Source organism: Apus apus, chromosome 2 (genome assembly GCF_020740795.1).
Source record: "Apus apus isolate bApuApu2 chromosome 2, bApuApu2.pri.cur, whole genome shotgun sequence".
NCBI classification, from domain to species: domain Eukaryota; kingdom Metazoa; phylum Chordata; class Aves; order Apodiformes; family Apodidae; genus Apus; species Apus apus.
This window is the reverse complement of record NC_067283.1, coordinates 10764422-10783527: the sequence shown is the minus strand read 5'-3', so window position 1 is coordinate 10783527 and position 19106 is coordinate 10764422. Positions and strand designations below refer to the sequence as shown.

At 39.1% G+C, this 19106-nt stretch overlaps 1 protein-coding gene across 4 annotated transcripts in view; it reads right to left on the bottom strand.

Moving 5' to 3' along the window:
* Window positions 1–19106, bottom strand: part of ZMYND11 (zinc finger MYND-type containing 11) — a 108299-nt gene that overhangs the window by 19111 nt on the left and 70082 nt on the right. The window contains exons 4-5 of one of the 4 annotated variants that reach the window (XM_051612591.1): window positions 10381–10425; window positions 7415–7576 (exon numbers count right to left, since the gene is read on the bottom strand). The exons of 1 other annotated variant lie outside the window; for it this stretch is intronic. In XM_051612591.1, the coding sequence (XP_051468551.1) occupies window positions 7415–7576; window positions 10381–10425 (207 nt within the window). The remainder of the gene's footprint in view (window positions 1–7414; window positions 7577–10380; window positions 10426–19106) is intronic. 2 more of the 4 variants (XM_051612593.1, XM_051612592.1) reach the window with 2 other exon arrangements.

The window sequence follows — 19106 nt, the reverse complement described above, 5'->3', positions numbered from 1 at the left end:
ACTTACTACCTCCTCCTTAAATCAAAATTGTACACATCACTACCAATGAATGTGTTTATTTGATTGATTAACAGTATGCGTAGAATCATTACAAACTGTGCTGAAATGCCAGTTCAATCATGAACCTATAGAAATACTACAGTATGCATAACAACAACTACAGCTTTTTCCTGACAGGACACCCGCTATTGGGTAAAACTCACTATTGTGCAAAGGGCCAGCAACAGGTCTTTCTAGCACTTTCAGTGCTTTTAAGCATTAATTTTGTAATATTAATGGTTTCCAGACCTTCCTTCCAAACCCTGGAATGAGACAGAATTTGACCCTGTGCTCTATATCTGAATCACCTGCATATTCATGTTTTACACTTTCTGTTGTGAGATCGTGAATGCTGCAGGAATTCAATTCACCTGTTCCGTTTTGCACTAACATTGCTACTGCAAATGCAAATCCAAATGTGCAGGAAATTACCTGCATTAGGAAATGTTGTTGTCATTTTGTCATTTTAGGCAATGGAGTGTTGTATGCTTGCATATCAACAAAATACAACATAACACAGCATTTTAAAAGACTGAGACTTATTAGGACACAATAGAATTCTCTTGCATTGACCAGTCCTCTACACCTCTTCTTCTGACATGATTCTGAATTCATCATCCTTTGAAAGTGTTTCAGAATTCATGTGAACCATTTTTCATGCCCTGCTGGGCAAGACAGTTTGTAGAAGACTGTGTTAAGATAGATGGTTTACAGTCTTCTCCTTCATATCATAAGAAAAGATAGATAGCTGGCTTTGTATTGTTATTGATGTCAGCAATTAACATCATCTTAAGCACCAATGAAAATGATATAATTAACTTCACAATTCAGGCAGACTTGAATTTCTTTACTTTTCCTTCAGTTCCCTACATTGATTTATTTAAAGTAGAATTTGATCTCCAGGTTCCTCTATGAAATGTTGAAAGGTAATGAATTTAGGGAATCAGAGCCTAAGAGCCAGCAAAATGTCTTTTTATGGCAAGGTTGCTCACTCTTTGTAGCAAGCAAGTTAAAATCCAACCACTTCATTCAGTTTTCAGCAAAGATTATCCCATTAGGAGGTACCACTCACAAATTTTTTGAAGCTATAATGGATAAATATGTAACTTTTTAATAAAAAAACCCCTTGATTATGCATTTTGAAGACTTCTAGTGTTCACAGAGAAGTCAACTTAGAGCCACTAGTAGATGGGGGATATGTTTTCCATAAAATCTACCTATATTGCTCTGACTCAAGAAAATATACCCACTTTCAGGTCCCTTAATAGTCAGAGTGATATAGAAGCAAGTATAAATAAAAATTAGGTCTTTTTTTTTTAAATTAAAACAATGATGGGGGCTTGTGAATCTGTAACAGCAGCAAGATCTGCTGTGTATCTTTTCCCACAGTCAGATCTACTAAGATGCACTACTGCAAACCTGGCTTAAGTACAAGTTTATTTCAAGGACACTGCTTCATTCAATCCAGCCCCAAAAGATTATCAGGGTCTTTATACTCGAAGATTTCCTATTTGTAGAATATATTAATATATGATTGTATTTAGGTCTGGCAGGGATGTAGTTAATTATTTTCATAACAGCTCCTACAGTGTTGTGGTTTAGATTTGTGACCAAAACAAGTTGATAACACACTGATGTTTTATCTCTTGCTGAACAGTGTTTGCACAGTGTCAAGGTCTTCAGGCAGATGACCTGAACTAACCACAGAGATATTACATGCCATCTAACATCATGCTCAGCAATGGAAAGGGAGAGGTGGGAGTTTAAGGATATTAGCCATCTTTTGCTTGGGAACTGACTGGGCACTGGTCTACCCACAGAAAGTGGTGAGTGATTGCCTTTGCATCACTTGTTTTATTTTGCTTTCTTTCTCTCTTCTTCCACTTCTTCACTTATTAAACAATTTTTATCTCAACCCAAAAGTCTTCTTGCTTTCACTCATCCTTTTCTCTTCTCCTGTCCCACTGGGAGTTGGGGAGAAGTGAGAGTGGCTGTGTGGTGCTTAGCTGCCTATCAAGGTTAACCCACACCAAGGATGATACCTAAGTCACACCAGTGTTGAAAGGAATCTGCAACCTTTCTGCTTTGAATCATGATAAACTGAAAGGCTTGGTCAGGCATTCATGTTTACATAGGGGATGTAGGAGTGAAGTAATATACTTCACAATAGCAATCTTTATGCAAAAGATCAATGAGATCTGGTAGGTGGAAAGCCAAGGCTGCACCCTAACTTTGCTTGTGTGTGCAGAAAATACTTCCTATATGCCTTATTCTCTGCAGCACATCTGTTTCTTAGAAGCTGGTACCTGAAGGTTGGATTTACATTGCTTTTTTTATTCAGTATTCCGGATTAATAATACTGATTAGCTGTTAAAGAGGGTAGCAATATATTGCATTCTGCAGGTGTGACTTATTTACCAATTCTGGCATGCTTACAGTGAAGGAATTCACTACAAGACTTTATGAACCACATGAGGTTAGCAGCAGCCAGGGGTACTGCCAAGAAACACTCCCTTCTGCAGTAGCACTGTTTGCAATGGAAGTGACTCTCCTCTGCACCCTGAGTTAGCGTGTAGCTCTCAAATTCCAGGGCAACAGTGGTCCCTATGCTGCTGTTGCTGCAGTCTTTCATTTGAAGAGAAAAAAATAGAGAAACTTTAAGAAATTAAAGGTTTTAGTGCCAGCTAAAGTGTCTAGCTATAAGAATTCCAACTGCAACTTCTCCATGTAAAGAGGTTTCTCTGTAATCTTCCATTAATGAATATATTTTTTCCCTTCCTCCCTCAACTGTCATGTGTAGACACACATCAAAGAGCTTCATTTCAGTTCAGTGATGGATTAGATGAAGACTGCTCAATGACAGATGCAAGTTTCTAAGGCACCAGTTCCATTTTCAGAAGCAATTCAAATTTCCAGGAGTGTATCTGCAGAGGGGAACTATGTGTAAGTCTGACATACGTTCACCACTGCCATTTAGAAATTCCTTGCTCTACCCATGGGCACTCAGATTTTTTTAGGGCTTAAATTTCCAGAGGAATTTGGTGCTATATGTGGAATGCTGTACTGCTCTGCTGCCCTCTCAGACTCACAACCCTCAGGTACTCAGGTTTTCAGTAGCATTAAGAAAGGTATTCAGGCACCCAGGATGGGTCTCAGAGCAACCAGTAGTAGGCCATATGCCCTAAGCAGCATACCAAAAAGCCATCTGCATGAGCAGAATCTGGTATAAGACCTGTCTCTTTGAAGACTATATACAGTTAAACTAGACTTCTCAAGGCATTGTGTGCTTCTGGAAATGTTACAGCTGAGTTCACAAATTGGTTTGTAGTTGTATGGTGCATTGAGCACGTTCTGAGAAGAAGCATCATACAAATTAAATATGCCTTTACATGCACAGAGAAGGTGCTAGGAGGCTCTAAGTGGAAGCTTCCCAGTTTTCACACTGCTATGGACAAATTCTTATACACTTTATCAAATATGCTCTGTGCAGGTGCCTGGTTCTGCCTGATTTACTCAAGGGTGCTGCAGCTGCATGGAGAGTAGGAGGGAGTTGCTGAGCACTAACACCTCCCCAGGTGTGGGCTCTATGCACTGAACCATGCAGTGCTAATACTGGTCCTATATTGGGATTTCCCTTCAGCCACCAATCCAGGGCTATTATTGGTGTGATTATGCCAAACCCTGTTTATAGGATATGTTGCATCATACAGTTATCTAACAAACTTCTACCAGAACACCCCATGAAGAACAGAGCCATATTCTTCCTTCCTTTTATTTTACATTAACCCTCTTGACTGGCAGTTAGTACCTAAAACCCCCGGATCTAAGTACATGAGTTACTTCACTTAAGTAACCTTCATCTTCCTGTGCTTCTAACTTCCTACTGTTTGTCATTCTCACTTGTCAAAGTATGTCTAAAGTCGATTGTGAACTGCATGATGGTGTATTTTTATGTACCCTAAAATAGCCTATTTATAGAATACCCACCATCAGTACAGATTTAATATCTTTAGCTCTACAATTTAGTTTACTCTCATATATATATAAAAATAAGAAATATAAAAACAGCCACTATGATAGGTAAATTGGCTATAATTCCTTACAAAGCAAGTGCATGGAAGATCAATCTGATCAGATAATTATAAAAATTTTAGGGCTCAAATTAAACCATATGAATAATTCTTTTTGTTTCATTTATCAAAGTCTACTTCTCTGGGACAAAATATATGCCACCATGCATAATTCTGCCTTTTTACAAAATTATTTTAAATTTTTATTTTTTTTAAAAAAGAAATAAGAATAGTTGGCTACCCCAATATGTGATCAGTATTCTCCTATCCAGGTTTTTGAATATATGTATTTTCCAGTCCCAAGAAAACCATTAGTATTTTTGAAATACTTTCTGTAGTTTTAAGACAGCAAATTAACAGCTGGAGAAAATTAACTTTAGCTGGAGAAAATAAAGCTACAAGTTTCTTGCATCCTTCAGAGATCAAGTTGACTAGCCCTGTCTTGAATGGACCATTCCAGTAGTGGGGAATGTAATCTCCAAGTTCATTTGACATTGAATCTTTCTCTTGTGACCTGTCTACCAGGAATTTTGCTGATAATACCAATTTATTTCACTTAAGACAATGATTAGTCAGCAGTCAGGGAAAATTTTCAATCACTGCAATGTGGTTTGAATTGAACTTTGTTTGACTCTTGATTCCTGCTGAGAATTACGTAGGGTACAAAATATTCTGATTGGTACTGTCAAGTTTTAAATAAAAAAGAGCCAGGAATTGGACACTCTTGCTTATGGATGCAGTGGAGAAAAACCACCAGAAGGGAAACAGAGTTCAGAGCAAGTTTTGCAAGGGACTGTTTGTTATAAGTGTTATGGGAGGAAAAATATTTTAAAGTTATGAACAAATCCTTGGCAATGTCCTTTAAAAAATGTTTCTGAGTAGTCAAGCGTGCAAGATAAAGCTGCACAAGTTGATTGAACTGGTACAACCAGCAATTGTGAAATTAATAATCTAAAGGCTTGCTGACCTTGGCAGCATTACAGAAGCAATCTTTACAATGAAGTATTCTTAGATTATTTCTCCCAATACAGTAAGTTTCAAATATACTTTTACTTCACCTTTGTAAAGAGCTTTGAAATCCCCAGGTAAAAAGTGTTATGTCCAGTTACAAGAATAAAGTATGAAAATATGTATGCACCTCTTTGTCCCAGCTATTACTTGAACATACATATTTACTGCTGATAGTGCAAAGTCAATCCCATTGCCCTTATTCAAGATAGTTATGCTCTGTTACATCCTCTGGACATCAGCCAGGGCTCTCCAAATTACCATAGTTTTTTGAATATAGGCTTCTCTTGTGTTTAATATAAAATTAGAGCAGCCATTTCCTAGGAGAGTTGGAAGAAAGCAGCAGAAGCCTGACACAAGGATGCTAACTCCCATGCCAAACTAGGCCTCCTTTGCTTACAGGGACTGTGCAAGACTCCTTAGTCCAGGTTTGCAGAATTAGGGCTTGAAGTGATTTGGACTAATTACAAGGAAAACAGGAGCTGCCAGCACAGGTGGAAAAAGCTTCCAATGCATTCAAAATGGCAACATTCACAAATATAGGCTGATCATCATCTGAAGTACAGAGCAAGCCAAAGATCTGGGGGCCAGGAAGTATTTAAGAGCCCACCAAACATCTTCTTATTCTTTGTGTAACAAAAAGGGAATCAATATGCAGAAAGACAAAGGCAGTGCACATTGTCTGAGTTTCAGAGGATTTTTTTCAAGATAAACATTTGTTTAATATCATTGCTATAAAGGATTTCAAGGCTCCAGGCTGAAAGCCAAACTGTTCTCACAGCTGACCACCCTATGTATCTGTGCGTATTTCATGCAATGATTCAGCATTTCCACTTCATATACAAAGTGGCTTAAACTTTTTATATTCCCTACTCTCACTAGGTGTCATCTAAAATTATTGGTAAACCAGAGTGGAGACTGGATCCAGTTTACCTAATTTTAACTATTTATAAGAACTCCAACTTATTACAAGAACAAATATTAGATTTATTTAAAAATCTGAAAGCAATTAATCTGTATGTAGTCATTTTTTGTTTTTAACATAGGGAATATTGAGTAGCTAAATTAAATGGTAGCAATTTAACATGGAGAGATACATGTCCTTATTCTAAATTGTTTTCTTCCCTGCCACTACTTTTTCATTCCATTCCAGTTCCTCGAGGCAGGCTCGGTTTTCTCGCTATTTCCCTAAACTCTGAGAGGTCCCAATCTGAGGCAACAGGCACTAGGTATTTCACAACTGGTTCTAAGGTAACAGCAGTCAGAAAGTGCTGTTTTGAAATAAAACAATCCATGTGTTTTCAAAAACTGCCTCTCTGTACTACAAAGCACCTGAACCCCTACATGCTTTGCAGCACAGATCACCTGAAGGTCAGTCGGCTGCTCTACAGCCTGATCTAAGCTTTTAGCAAGGGGATTTCCTCTCCCTCCAGCAATCCAAGGCTGAGTGCAACTGGCAATAATTTTACCTTAAACATTTATATGCATTATTCCCTCAATTTAAAGAAGCCTAGGAATGCGCTCCTTTTGGGGAGGTGATGCAGAGATGACAAGGAGATGTATCTGGCTGATTCAAGGCCAGGTATCAGTAAGCACCATCCTGACTGCAATGTTTAGTATTCTGATGACATGTACACAACATACATGCTCATTTTTTGAAAGTATATTAAAAATACTCTTTGCTGTCTCCCTACCACACTTGTAAAAGTAGCAATTTAAAAATAAAAAGCAATCTAGATATGGATGCTATGGGTGAAATCCATATTGGCCTTTTGTACCAATAGAATCCACAGAAGTAAATGAGAAGAAGGATTTCACCCTGTGGTTGTTTTTTTTTTATGTATACTGCCCTCATCAGTAACATGATTGTGGCTTTATAAGGTAAAATATGTTTCCAATTAAATATTAAGAATGCAGTCATCAAAACACCAAAAAATTACATTATGATTCATTAAAACGATAAGTAAAAACAGCAGCATCTTATACAGCACTTTGTTGACTCGTGTTGAAGACTTCCACAATATACTGCACCCACACGTGGCACACATCCGTACACACATTCCTGCACAGTATACTGTGTGCCTTCAAATGCAGAAGGAAAACTTGCTGGAGTTTTCAAAAATGACCATCTGCTACATGCACCATATTTTGGTATCTCTGTATAGACACTCTAGGCATGTACCATCATTTCAATATTCAGTTCTTTATTAACCTGGCCAGACCATCTGGACACCTTAATGAATCTATTAATGAATATCAATCCTCTAATCAGCACATGAAATCTCATAGGTACTCACCCTGCAAACTGGGCACTGCCAGTGACTACTGCTGTCTCTAAGCCTGAACTCATCAGACAAACACTTGGAATGATACACACGAAAACACAGGTCACATATCAACACCTCTCCAGGCAAATGGCATTCAAAACAATACCAGTCATGATTTTCTGTTTCCCAGTCCTACAAAAAATACAAAATATTTTGGTATGATATTCTGTCAAAATCTGCAGGAACTAAGAACAAAATTGATATGTCTTGAAATCCAGCAGCAGTTAGACATTATAAACATTTTTTAAAGTGTATATTATTTAAAAACAGGGGAAAACCTACATGTTTAAAGATCTCAATCAGTTTAATACACACTAACTCCAATAGAATATGAATGCCAAGTTTTAGTTTTTTCAAGAGTCTGATTAGTAACAATTTCAAATATGAGTTCTGTCCACAATGAAAAGTGAGTTTGTTTTCCACCTTTCTGTAAAACACTTTTTGACCTCTCTGTATTAGACTACAAATGAAAGTTTGTGCACCTCAACAGACCATACCTACTTCTCTGGACTATTTTCCCTGGTTTTGGTTGTTAAAGTATGTTTTCAACTGTAATTTTCTGAAGGGCGGTCCCTTCCGGGCTGTACTCTCTTAAAACTGACTTTTCAGTATCAAAGTGCTGAGTTACAAGAAATAAATGAAAACATGAAACTTGTACTGCAAGAAATGTTTCTGCTAAGCAATCCCAATACAATTAAAAAAATAGAAAATGTTTCACTTGCAGTGCTCAATAGCACTAAGGTTATTCCTGAAATGTTCTACAGAAGACAAAGGATGTGGTTCTGCTGATGCACAGATGTCTTTAATACACTCTTCCTTGAAAATTCACCTCCAACAGCCAAATTCTGACCTTTGAAACATGTGCACAAGCTTTGCTGAAGTAAATGAGAGCAGGATGCATATAATTTGGAAGCAGACTTTGTTCTAGACATCTATAATACTAAAACCAGAAAGAATTGCCAGTGGCCAACGTTAAATGTGTATGTTTGTTATCTAAAATGCCACACTTTTCCCTACACTTAGAAGACAAAAAAAGCTGTCATATATCAGATAAAACTCCCAATGCCTTTTCACGTCAAATGTCACTTTTCAATGGGTTTGGATCTCTGAAAAAAATCAGTACTATGCTCTAACAAATTATCTTGATAAAAATCTGATCAACCTATTTTAATGTCATGTTGTAAAGATGGGGTTAGTAATTCCCACCAACTGCCAGAAGTGGCATTTATCCAATCCTCATTTTCCCGTGCCTGGGAACTACAGTCATTTAAGTCCCTTGTGTGAGAGGTCTCCTCCAGTGGAGCAGTGTAAGAAGTGCTACACAGAAGTGGCACTTCCAGTCTCTTATGGTGAAGAGCAGACAAGTTGTGTACATAATTTATCTGACCAGAGACCCTGTGAATGTAAGTTTTTAGGGACAGCCTCAACCCAGATTGCCTACACTGAAGTTTTTATACCATGAATTTTGGACTGCAGGGGCAGTAAGTTTAGCAGGAAAAAAACCCCAAATAACCCTTAACCTATTATTTTTGAACTCAGAACTTTGCCCTCCTTTGTTGTTCAGATTAACAGTGTTAACTTCACTCTTCTAATGTTTCTCCTCAATTAATTCTACTTGCCAAATCTGAATCTCTCAGAGTGGCATAATAATACCACCAAATTTGGCTATAAAGGACACATTCTGTTTTCACCAAATCTTTCCCCTTCTGCAAAGTCCAGTGGCAGTGCACCACAGGAGCCCTCTGTGATATTTTAGAAACAACTAAAGATACTGCATTGTTGATGTACTTGATTTGCCTGTAGACTGAGAAAAATCAGGATAAAGTATTGCTTTATATTTCTTTCATATTAATTGCAATACTTTCCTTCTTTATGAAACAAACAAACAAAAACAATCAGATGGCAGTAAAGGGCCAATTAAGTGACAGAAATAATTGGTTTTGATTAAAGGTCCATGGAGGTAAAAAATCAAACTGAGAAGACCTCAACAGGTCCTGGCTACTGAGGAATTTCACCACAGAATCAGGATTCCATAATTCTTAAATTTTAGTCATACTAGTTACTGATAAATCCCAGATATTCCATTGTTAGGAAATATGCTGGCAAAAATATGTGGAATTTCATAAGCATACAGAAATATACTTGCTGGCAAGAAAAATCATACACTCAAGCCAGAAACCATAACATTAAATAAAACAACAGAAGCAGCTTCCTTCAGTATTCACACCGTAAAGTTTTGCAAACATCATTATTTCTCAATATAATCACTCAGTTTTCTTCACTTTCTTCAGTTTTTCAGTTTAATGCAGTATATTTAGTGCATAAATACATATAAAACATTCGTTTATGCAATATATTTGAAAAGTTAATAAAGAAAATAAAAAAGGTACATAGCCCTTGTGAACAACTACCCTATTGACCTCAATAGCAAGGTCAGAAGCATTAATTTTGCTCCAACAGCAAAGAAACGTTATTGCTTCACTTGATTTACATCAGTTTGAACGGGAGGGGAATGTGCTCCCAACACATTTTTTTTTTCATGCAGGAGATGAGAGTCATTTAAATAGCTCAAACTCTGCCTTTCAGTGCTCGGGGTAGGACAGGTCAAAATTCTCCGCCGGCTGCAAACACGGTTAAGTCTGCATGTACAAAATACACCACCAGGTGTCATCAGCCACTCCGAAAAGGACTGATTAAAGGGCAACCATTGCAACAACATCTTGAACTGTAACATGTGAGTAACCACTTCCAGCCCCCGAGAGAGAGAAAAAAATCATCAAACTACATACATACATAATGTAGACTAAACTTAGAATTGGAAGTGATATGGATGATGGTGGTGGTTAATAGAGTAAACTAAGCTATCCTAATGGAAGACAGAAACGTAATAGAAAATATGACAGAATTCAAAACCACATAGTGCAAAAATTGTTCACCTTGTTTTTTGCTGCTGTCTGGGAAAAAGGCTGCATACCGTAGGCCTTTCAAAATAAAAACAAAACAAACTTTGTATCTATACTGTAAGCCATCTGATTATCAGGATATACACAAGGCTAGAAAGAATTCATGCACAGTGACCAGGAAATCAATCTGTTACTTCTAACATCTGGTTGCATACATTTCCTCCTGCATTTCTGGAATGCTATCTAATGCTTTCACCAGATTTTGTTTCTTTGCAATATCCTATGTACTTATACCATTAAAAGAACCCAACACCCATCTTCTTCCCCACGTACACACCCACCACCAGGCCAGCTTAAAAATTGTCAAGAATTAATGATTGTTAATTAATGCACTCTCTTTGATACGTAAAACTTATTCGGGCATCTAAGAAAGATCCCTGTAACATAATTCACTGCACAGGAAATGATCCCACCACAATCAAAGCAACACCTTCTTTGCTGTGTATTATCAAAGATTAATCTCTCACTTTATCAGTAAAACTCACAGTCCTTATTTGTGTATAAAAGCTGATACATTTTCCTGGGGCCTTGCAGAATGAAGGATCTCAGAGGAAGGGACTCAATGTGCCAATATCCTGGTTTCCTGACACAGGGCAGGGAAAGCCTCCTGGGTCAGGGTGCAGGCAGACGAAGGGAATCCTCTGCCGGCAGCACCGGCTGCCCAAGTTCAGCAGTTCAGCAGCACCCAGGGACTGGCCACAGCCCCCAGGAGGGAGCGGATTTGGCAGCAAAGCCGCACAGCTCAGAAGTAAGAGGAGGCCTTCCCCCTTCATGCTACTCAGCCGCCCGTTGCATTTGTAGATACATGCCTCGGCAGGGCAGCAAATGTCTGTTTAGGAGATTGTATTTAATAGCCAAAGAGCTATGCTCTTGTTAAGCAGTGGGATCTTGCCGTGATAGGGGTCACTTGTGGTCACTTGGTCTTTAGATTCAAATCAAATATTGTATCATAAAGGTCACTTTGCACTGACATAAATCATTGAGACTTCTCAGTAACATGAATGAAACAATGCAACAATTTTGAAAACACAGCTTAATTTATGACCGACATGTAAGCTTACTTTTTTGTGATTTGTCTTAAGTAGGTTGTCTAAAAGCAAACATATAAATTTACTCTGGAAGTACAGAAAAATAACATGGAGCAGAAAATGTCAGGCTATCCAGAACATTTGACAATTTAAATACAGATAAACCCAACAGAAAGGAATGAATCATCATGTCATAGCCTTTACAGTAGAATAAAATATATAGTTGTTGTCAAGGAAAGAACAAACTTGGTGCATAAAGAAAATGTGCATTATAATGCAAATGTACATGGAAGAGAAATGCTTACTCATTAGTAATGGAGATTTACTTAGCTGTAATTGAAATAGGGAATCTGTATGTTGGAGAATGTGACATCCTGCTATACAATTAGCATACCATTAAGTAGGAGATGTGAAGTACAGACTGACAGTAAAATTAACAATAACTTAGAGGTCACAATTGTAACTATTAGGTCACTTCCATACCTTAGCAAGCCTGTAATTATTGTTTTAAAAAAAAAAATGTAGAAACGATTAGTGAATTTTTGTTTTCCTGTAAATTATATATAAGCATAGCACATGAAAACAATATCATCTCCTTTCTTAGACTTTGTGTAAAAGGACTGCTTTGCCTTTTTATAATGCATATTCCATTAACAGAGCTCATTTCTTACCTGTTAATCTGTTTTCTCCAAGTCCCTTAATGGTAGCCCAGATACTCGGTATTAAGTCACTCTACTATCAGGTGAAGAGAGGAAAAGGGAGGGGGAAAAAAAGGCAAAACTCTATTCATGAAACTCCCCTTTACAGGGATTTGCTGGTTTCACACTCTTGCATTAGTTTCCCCAAACCATCCAAATTATGGATATCCTTTGGACCCAACCAGCAAGCTACAAAAAAAAAGGGTCACATCACATAGATGGGAAAAACAATTATAAGTCAGTTACCTCTTTGGCACAATCATGTTTATTTATGAATAATATACACACAGTTCTGTTGTCCTAAATTCAATATGATGCAAATGAAGGCAAGCATCCATGGAGCTCATGGTTCCCAGCCTTTCCTGTGTGGCACTTAGCCCATAGCACTCTGCACTTTCTTATTTTCTCCCAGGTGTTCTGTTTAAAGTGCTTCTCAAGAGTTTCTTTGCTGCTTACCTATGTGCTGCTGTGGTGTTTCTCTCTACCTCCCATCCACACTAAGGCACACACGTCTCCTTCCAGGTGACCAGATTTTTATTCAGACCCACCTGTGTGCAACTCGTGGTCAGCCCTGTGTTGTGTCTGAGCTTTAACAGTCCCTACGGCTGACTAGCAGATAAAGAACTTCAAAGAGTTTTTCACATTTAGTCTAAAGGAAGAGTATTAACAGATGCACAGTAGATTTCACCCACTTTGTATTGTAACAACACTTTTGGGCTGTCACACTGGTGAGATCTCAAATGGCTCAAGGTCCATGCCAGCAGAAAGAAGTCATTTACAAAATATAAACTATTTAAAAATAGTAGTATTTGCATACTACATTTATTTCAAAACATTTTCAAATCACCAACCAAAAACTTTAGTATAATCTTTTACTGACTATTTCACAATTCTTTAGAAAACTGAAAAGGATCACAGTGAATGAGTTCAGAAACAGGGAGGAACAGAATACCTAGCAAGACCACAACCCTGGACTTCCGCAGGGCCAACTTTGGCCTCTTCAATCAATTGTTAAGGGAAGTCTCATGGGAAAGGGTACTAGGTGGTAAAGGGGCTCACGATAGTTGGTCAACATTCAAGGACCACTTCTCCCAAGCTCAGGATCAGAGCATCCCAATGGGTAGGAAATCAAGTACGGGAGCCAGGAGACCCACATGGTTAAACAAGGAACTGCTGGGCAAACTCAAATGGAAAAAGAGAATTTATGGATCATGGAAGGAGGGGCTGGCCACGTGGGAGGAATATAGGACTGTTGTCAGAGGATGTAGGGAGGCAATAAAGAAAGCTAAGGCCTCCTTGGAACTTAATCTTGCAAGTCGGGTTAAGGACAATAGAAAGGGCTTCTTCAAATGCACAGCAGATAGAACTAACACTAGAGGCAATATAGTCCCAGTGCTGAATGAGGTGGGTGCCCTGGTGACACAGGATACAAAGAAGGCAGAGGCACTGAATGCCTCATTTGCCTCTGCCTTTACTCCTGCAGGCTTTCCCCATGAGCCCCAGATCCCTAAACCCCAGGAGTCAGGACAAAGGAGGAAGTTTGCTTTGGCAGATGAGGATTGGGTTAGGGATCAGTTAAGCACTCTGGACATCCATAAATCAATGGGTCTGGATGGAATGCACCCACGGGTGCTGAGGGAGCTGGTGGAGGTCTTTGCTAGGCTGCTCGCCATTATCTTTGGTAAGTTGTGGGCAACAGGAGAGGTGCCTGAGGACTGGAGGATAGAAAATGTCACTCCAGTCTACAAAAAGGGCAAGAAGGAGGACCCGGGTAACTACAGACCGGTCAGCCTCACCTCCATCCCTGGAAAGGTGATGGAACAACTTATTCTTGGAACTATCTCTAGGCATATCAAGGATGAGGGGGTCATTAAGAGCAATCAACATGGTTTTACCAAGGGGAAGTCATGTTTGACTAACCTCATTGCCTTCTATGAGGAAATTACTAGGTGGATAGATGATGGTAAGGATGTAGTTGTGGTTTAGCTTGATTTCAGTAAGGCATTTGACACTGTCTCCCACAGCATCCTTGTAGATAAATTGAGGAAGTGTGGTCTTGATGATCAGGTGGTGAGGTGGATCATGAACTGGTTGAAAGGAAGAAGTTAGAGAGTTGTGGTCAATGAGACAGAATCTAGTTGGAGGTCTGTGACTAGTGAGTCCCTCAGGGGTCCGTACTGGGACCGGTGCTGTTCAATATTTTCATCAACAACCTGGATGAGGGAACAGAGTGTGCCCTCACCAAGTTTGCTGATGACACTAAACTGGGAGGAGTGGGTGACACACCAGAAGACTGTGCTGCCATTCAGAGAGACCTGGACAGGCTGGAGAGCTGGGAAGGGAGAAACTTGATGAAATTCAACAAGGGCAGGTGTAGAGTCTTGCATCTGGGGAAGAACAACCCCATGTACCAGTACAGGTTGGGGGCTGAGCTGCTGGAGAGCAGTGTAGGAAAAAGGGACCTGGGGGTCCTGGTGGACAGGAGGATGACCATGAGCCAGCAGTGTGCCTTTGTGGCCAAGAAGGCCAATGGCTTCCTGGGGTGCATTAGAAAGGGTGTGGTTAGTAGGTCAAGAGAGATTCTCTTCCCTCACTATTCTGCCTTGGTGAGGCCACATCGGTAACCTTGTGTCCAGTTCTGTGCCCCTCAATTCAAGAAGGACAGGGAACTGCTTGAAAGAGTTCAGTGCAGAGCCACAAAGATGACTGGGGGAGTGGGACATCTCCCTTATGAGGCAAGGCTGAGGGAGCTGGGTCTCTTTAGCTTGGAGAAGAGGTGACCTCATCAATGTTTACAAATACGTTAAGGGCGAGTGTCAGGAGGATGGAGCCAGGCTTTTTTCAGTGATGTCCAGTGACAGGACAAGGGGCAATGGATGCAAACTGGAGCATAGGAGGTTCCATGTAAATATCAGAAAAAAATTCTTTACTGTGAGAGTGACAGAGTCCTGGAACAGGCTGCCCAGAGAGGCTGTGGAGTCTCCTTTGCTGGAGACATTCAAAACCCACCTGGATGCATTCCTGTGTGATGTGCTCTGGGTGATCCTGCTCTGGCAGGGGGTTGGACTAGATGATCTTTTGAGATCCCTTCCAACTCCTAAGATTCTGTGATTCTGTGATTCTGTCATTCTCTTCTCACCACCTCTATCAGTTTTAACATCAGCATTCTTTCAGCTTTCCCAGCTAAGAGAGAAGCTTTTAAAACTTGGATTCTACTGTTAAGGTTTCTTTGTTGGCTTTCACCAACTCTTCACTAAGACCCAACAAAGTTGCCTACCAGTCCATATCAAGAAGACAGATAAATGGAAGGAAATGGCAACCTGCATCCATCATCATCTGCTGTTGGGAAGTGATTCCTATCTTCTGTACTTAAGCTTTCATAATTCAAACTTTCTGCTGTAAATAAAAAGCCTTTATTGCAATACCAAGGGGTAATACTGCATTCTAGCAGGGGTGTATCTACCATACTATAACTCTTCTCTGGTATATGAGTCCTCTACTTAAGAGGTCCCTCTACTTAAGAGTATGCCACAGGAACCTATACCCCCATTTATATTAAACAAAGCAGCAACTATTTATTTCTAAACACATTCTCCATCCTTAACAATTCAGTTCCTTTCTGTCTTTTTCATGCAGCATCTGTTCCCATCCAAGCTTTCTCAATTAGACATAAGCTTTATTATGGATAATTGCTAAAACTTTGCAGGGCATTTTGCTGTATTTATGACTCATTAATATAAGGAACCACTGAGGGGACACGCTACCTATGTGCACTCCTGTCCTCCAGTACCATATCTGAAGGAAATGCTTACTTCTAGATTTGCTGTAAACAGCTATTGCACACCTAAATTATTAGTCCAGTCACCAATAATTCTTTCAAAGTGTAAATATGAGAATCTGTGCCCCATACAAAAGACATGCTGAAATAGGCTCAGACAAGAGCACTTGCAAGAACCCTTTAGAAATGTGGAATTGCTAAACTGTGCAGCTCCCCTTGCCCATTTATTCACTGCTTTTGCCATACTGTTGAACTTACAGGTGACTGCTCTGCAATAAGAGGAGTTTTACAGAATGTGCTTGTTCATCTGTAGAGCTGGACAGATTGAAGTTTTATTGCTCTTTTATCCATAACAAGACTAGCATGTACAGCTTGTATGTGCACACTGGCCTCTTTTTTAACCAGGCTGTATCCTGATGGGTACAGCAGCTAGTAAGGTATACAGCTTATCATTGCTCTCTGGCAGATGCCTTGGTTTTCACTCAGACATTAGTATGCATCAAATACTACCTGTGTCAAAAAACCATAATGTGTTATGGAACACCATTGCCAGTATCTTTTCAAATAGAGTGGGGACACTATATGTTTTTCACCACAGGTCCTAGCTTGCTGTGAGGGCAGTCCTCCTCCTGCCCTATGGGTCAGCCTTCTCTTCATGCCACAACATCCCTGGCTCTATCTCTTCCTTACTGAACATGAATCCTCCTACAAACCTGAATTCAGTAGGCCACTAAATCTATTTTTATATTTTCATCAGAATGGTAGGTTAGACTCTGAACCAGGGAAGACACAATTAATTCTCTGATGGCTCAGAGGACTTCTCCATCTTTGCAGCTCATAAACAGTGAGCTAGCTGTTTAATAAAGTATTTCCCTTTTATCATTGCTGTACAGGATCCATACTTTATCAGGATGATTGCTTGACAATGATAAAGTTTCATGGATCATGCCATGTTTTACATTTACTGTTAGAGTAATGCATTACATTCAGCATCAAAATAAGCTTATTTTCATCCCAGTAGTTTCCTTTTATATACATATGTAGTAGATACATTGCCTCCTATTTTGCATCTATTTTTTCCCTACTGTTTTGCTCATCAAAAGCACTCAGCAAATAAACAAGCATAGGTCTCTCCTTCAAAGCCACAAAGACTTCAGTGGATAGAATTCCTTTATAAAATTGCTTCAATGTATCTTCCCCTTCCTTTTCTAGAAAACTAGCACAGCAGGTAGCTACAATGATGTGTGCTTTTACAGGCAGGATCATCTGCCCATTGCAAATCAGTTACCTTTATAGATCCTTTAATTTGATGACCTGGGCTTCATCTTGAAAATGGATTTCTATAAACTGAATCACTATCAGTTTATGTCCTCACAAATACTTAGGCAACTTGCTTAATTTCATGTACTTTTCTTTCTTTCTTTCTTTGTTGATTCCTTATGGCCAAGATTTTAATAATCTTGCCAATTAACTGGGGGTTTTCTACATTATTTTTAATTTATCTCATTTTTTAAACTATCTTTATTCTAAAACAAAACCATCAGTCAGGAGAAAGACCAAAATATCCTTCTCCGCAGTGCATATTAAATACAGACATATTTCAAGGTTTGTGATAATCCATTTCAATTTTCTTCACTGATAACTGCTTCCTCTTCTGCTGCAGCGATGCAAGAAGACTCAGGTTCTGCAGTGAATTCCACAACCTCTCAGGAGACTTTTGGCTTTACTTCCTTGAGTTTAACCTGCAAGCCTAAATTTGTCTAATTAATTGATTACTAGGTTGTCTGAGAAGTCTTCTGTTTCTGGCAGAAACCACCAAAGTCTTCTCTGGATGCTGGCCAGGACAGGTAGATGTTTATTGCCTCTCCTACCTTGCACTGGTAGAACACTTCAGGGTGATGAGCTTCAAACGACAGCTAAACTCCCTGTCACTCTTGTCAGCCTATCAGCTGTGTTCCTGAAGCGAAGAATAAATCTCAGCTTCCCTCCCAAGAAGATCATGTTTGGGTAACAGTAGTTTATATTATTTGAGGTGAGACAGATATTCTCCTCCTGGATATTAGAAGCAGAAAATAGTTTCAGATGAAAGCTTTTTTTTTTCTTTCTTTCTTCATGTTCCAAGTGAGTTCAAAGTTAATAGTAACTCATCTCTTCAGAAACTGGATTTGCTTCTGCTATTAACATCATCATTTTTTACATAGGTTGAGCCGAGAGGAGGTTTGTAGGCTGTTTTCATCAGGGAGATAAATCAGTGATGGAGTGAAGTATTTATTAGATGCAATGCCTTTTATTTCCACATTATGTATGTGAAGATTTTGTTCCCCTAGAAAGAGGATGAAGCCAGACCAGAAACCATCTCCTTGCTTGTAGTTCCAAGTCTCCTTCCTAGAAGAACTGTGCACAAAAGAGGTCTCCCTCCCCTTTTCTTTCTTAAAATATTTTTACATTGCTTTTCTGGCCTTTTCTTCTCCATGGAATTTTGCAGTGTTTTTCTAGGTTGATGTTTCCGCACACAGAGAAACATTTTATCTGAACCAACAGCAGAACCTCCTACACACTTTGCTTACATCTTCAGCTTCTTGTCCATGTCCCCCCGTGCTGTAGGCATGGCTGGTACTGTTCCAGCTGTCAGTGACAAAAAGGCACGGTGGCTGCATGTATTGTGAATGAAGTGTGAATGTTAATAAGCCCATTAACTTCAGTGAAGTTTCATTCAGTGACCAGCATGACATAACAATAAAAGACTCAAAATGGTTGCTGGAAATGCAGAGCATTTTGAAAGCACAGTTAATAAAAACAACAGTACTAGGTCAGGGTTGGTACAGAAGAGGTGGAAAAAGCCAAGATGCATATTTTCAGAACAAACTCAAGATGAACTCATGTATGTCACCTAGATCACTAGCACAATCTAAGTCCCATGATGGAAGCTTTATACAGACTAGTTTGACTAGTTTACTTAAATTCATAAGTAAATAATAATTCTTCAAAACATCCTTTCTATCTGAAAAATAAATTTTGGGAAATCTGTGAACAACATCATTGATATCTCAACTCCAGAGCAGGGAGTGAAAGCCTCAAAGCATTACATTGACTGAATTTCTAAAAGCTAAGTTGGTAAAACTGGGAGAGGCAACTGAAGATGCTGATGAGGTAGTTTTACCAGTTTAAAGAAGCTTTATCTCTTAGGTATGCAAT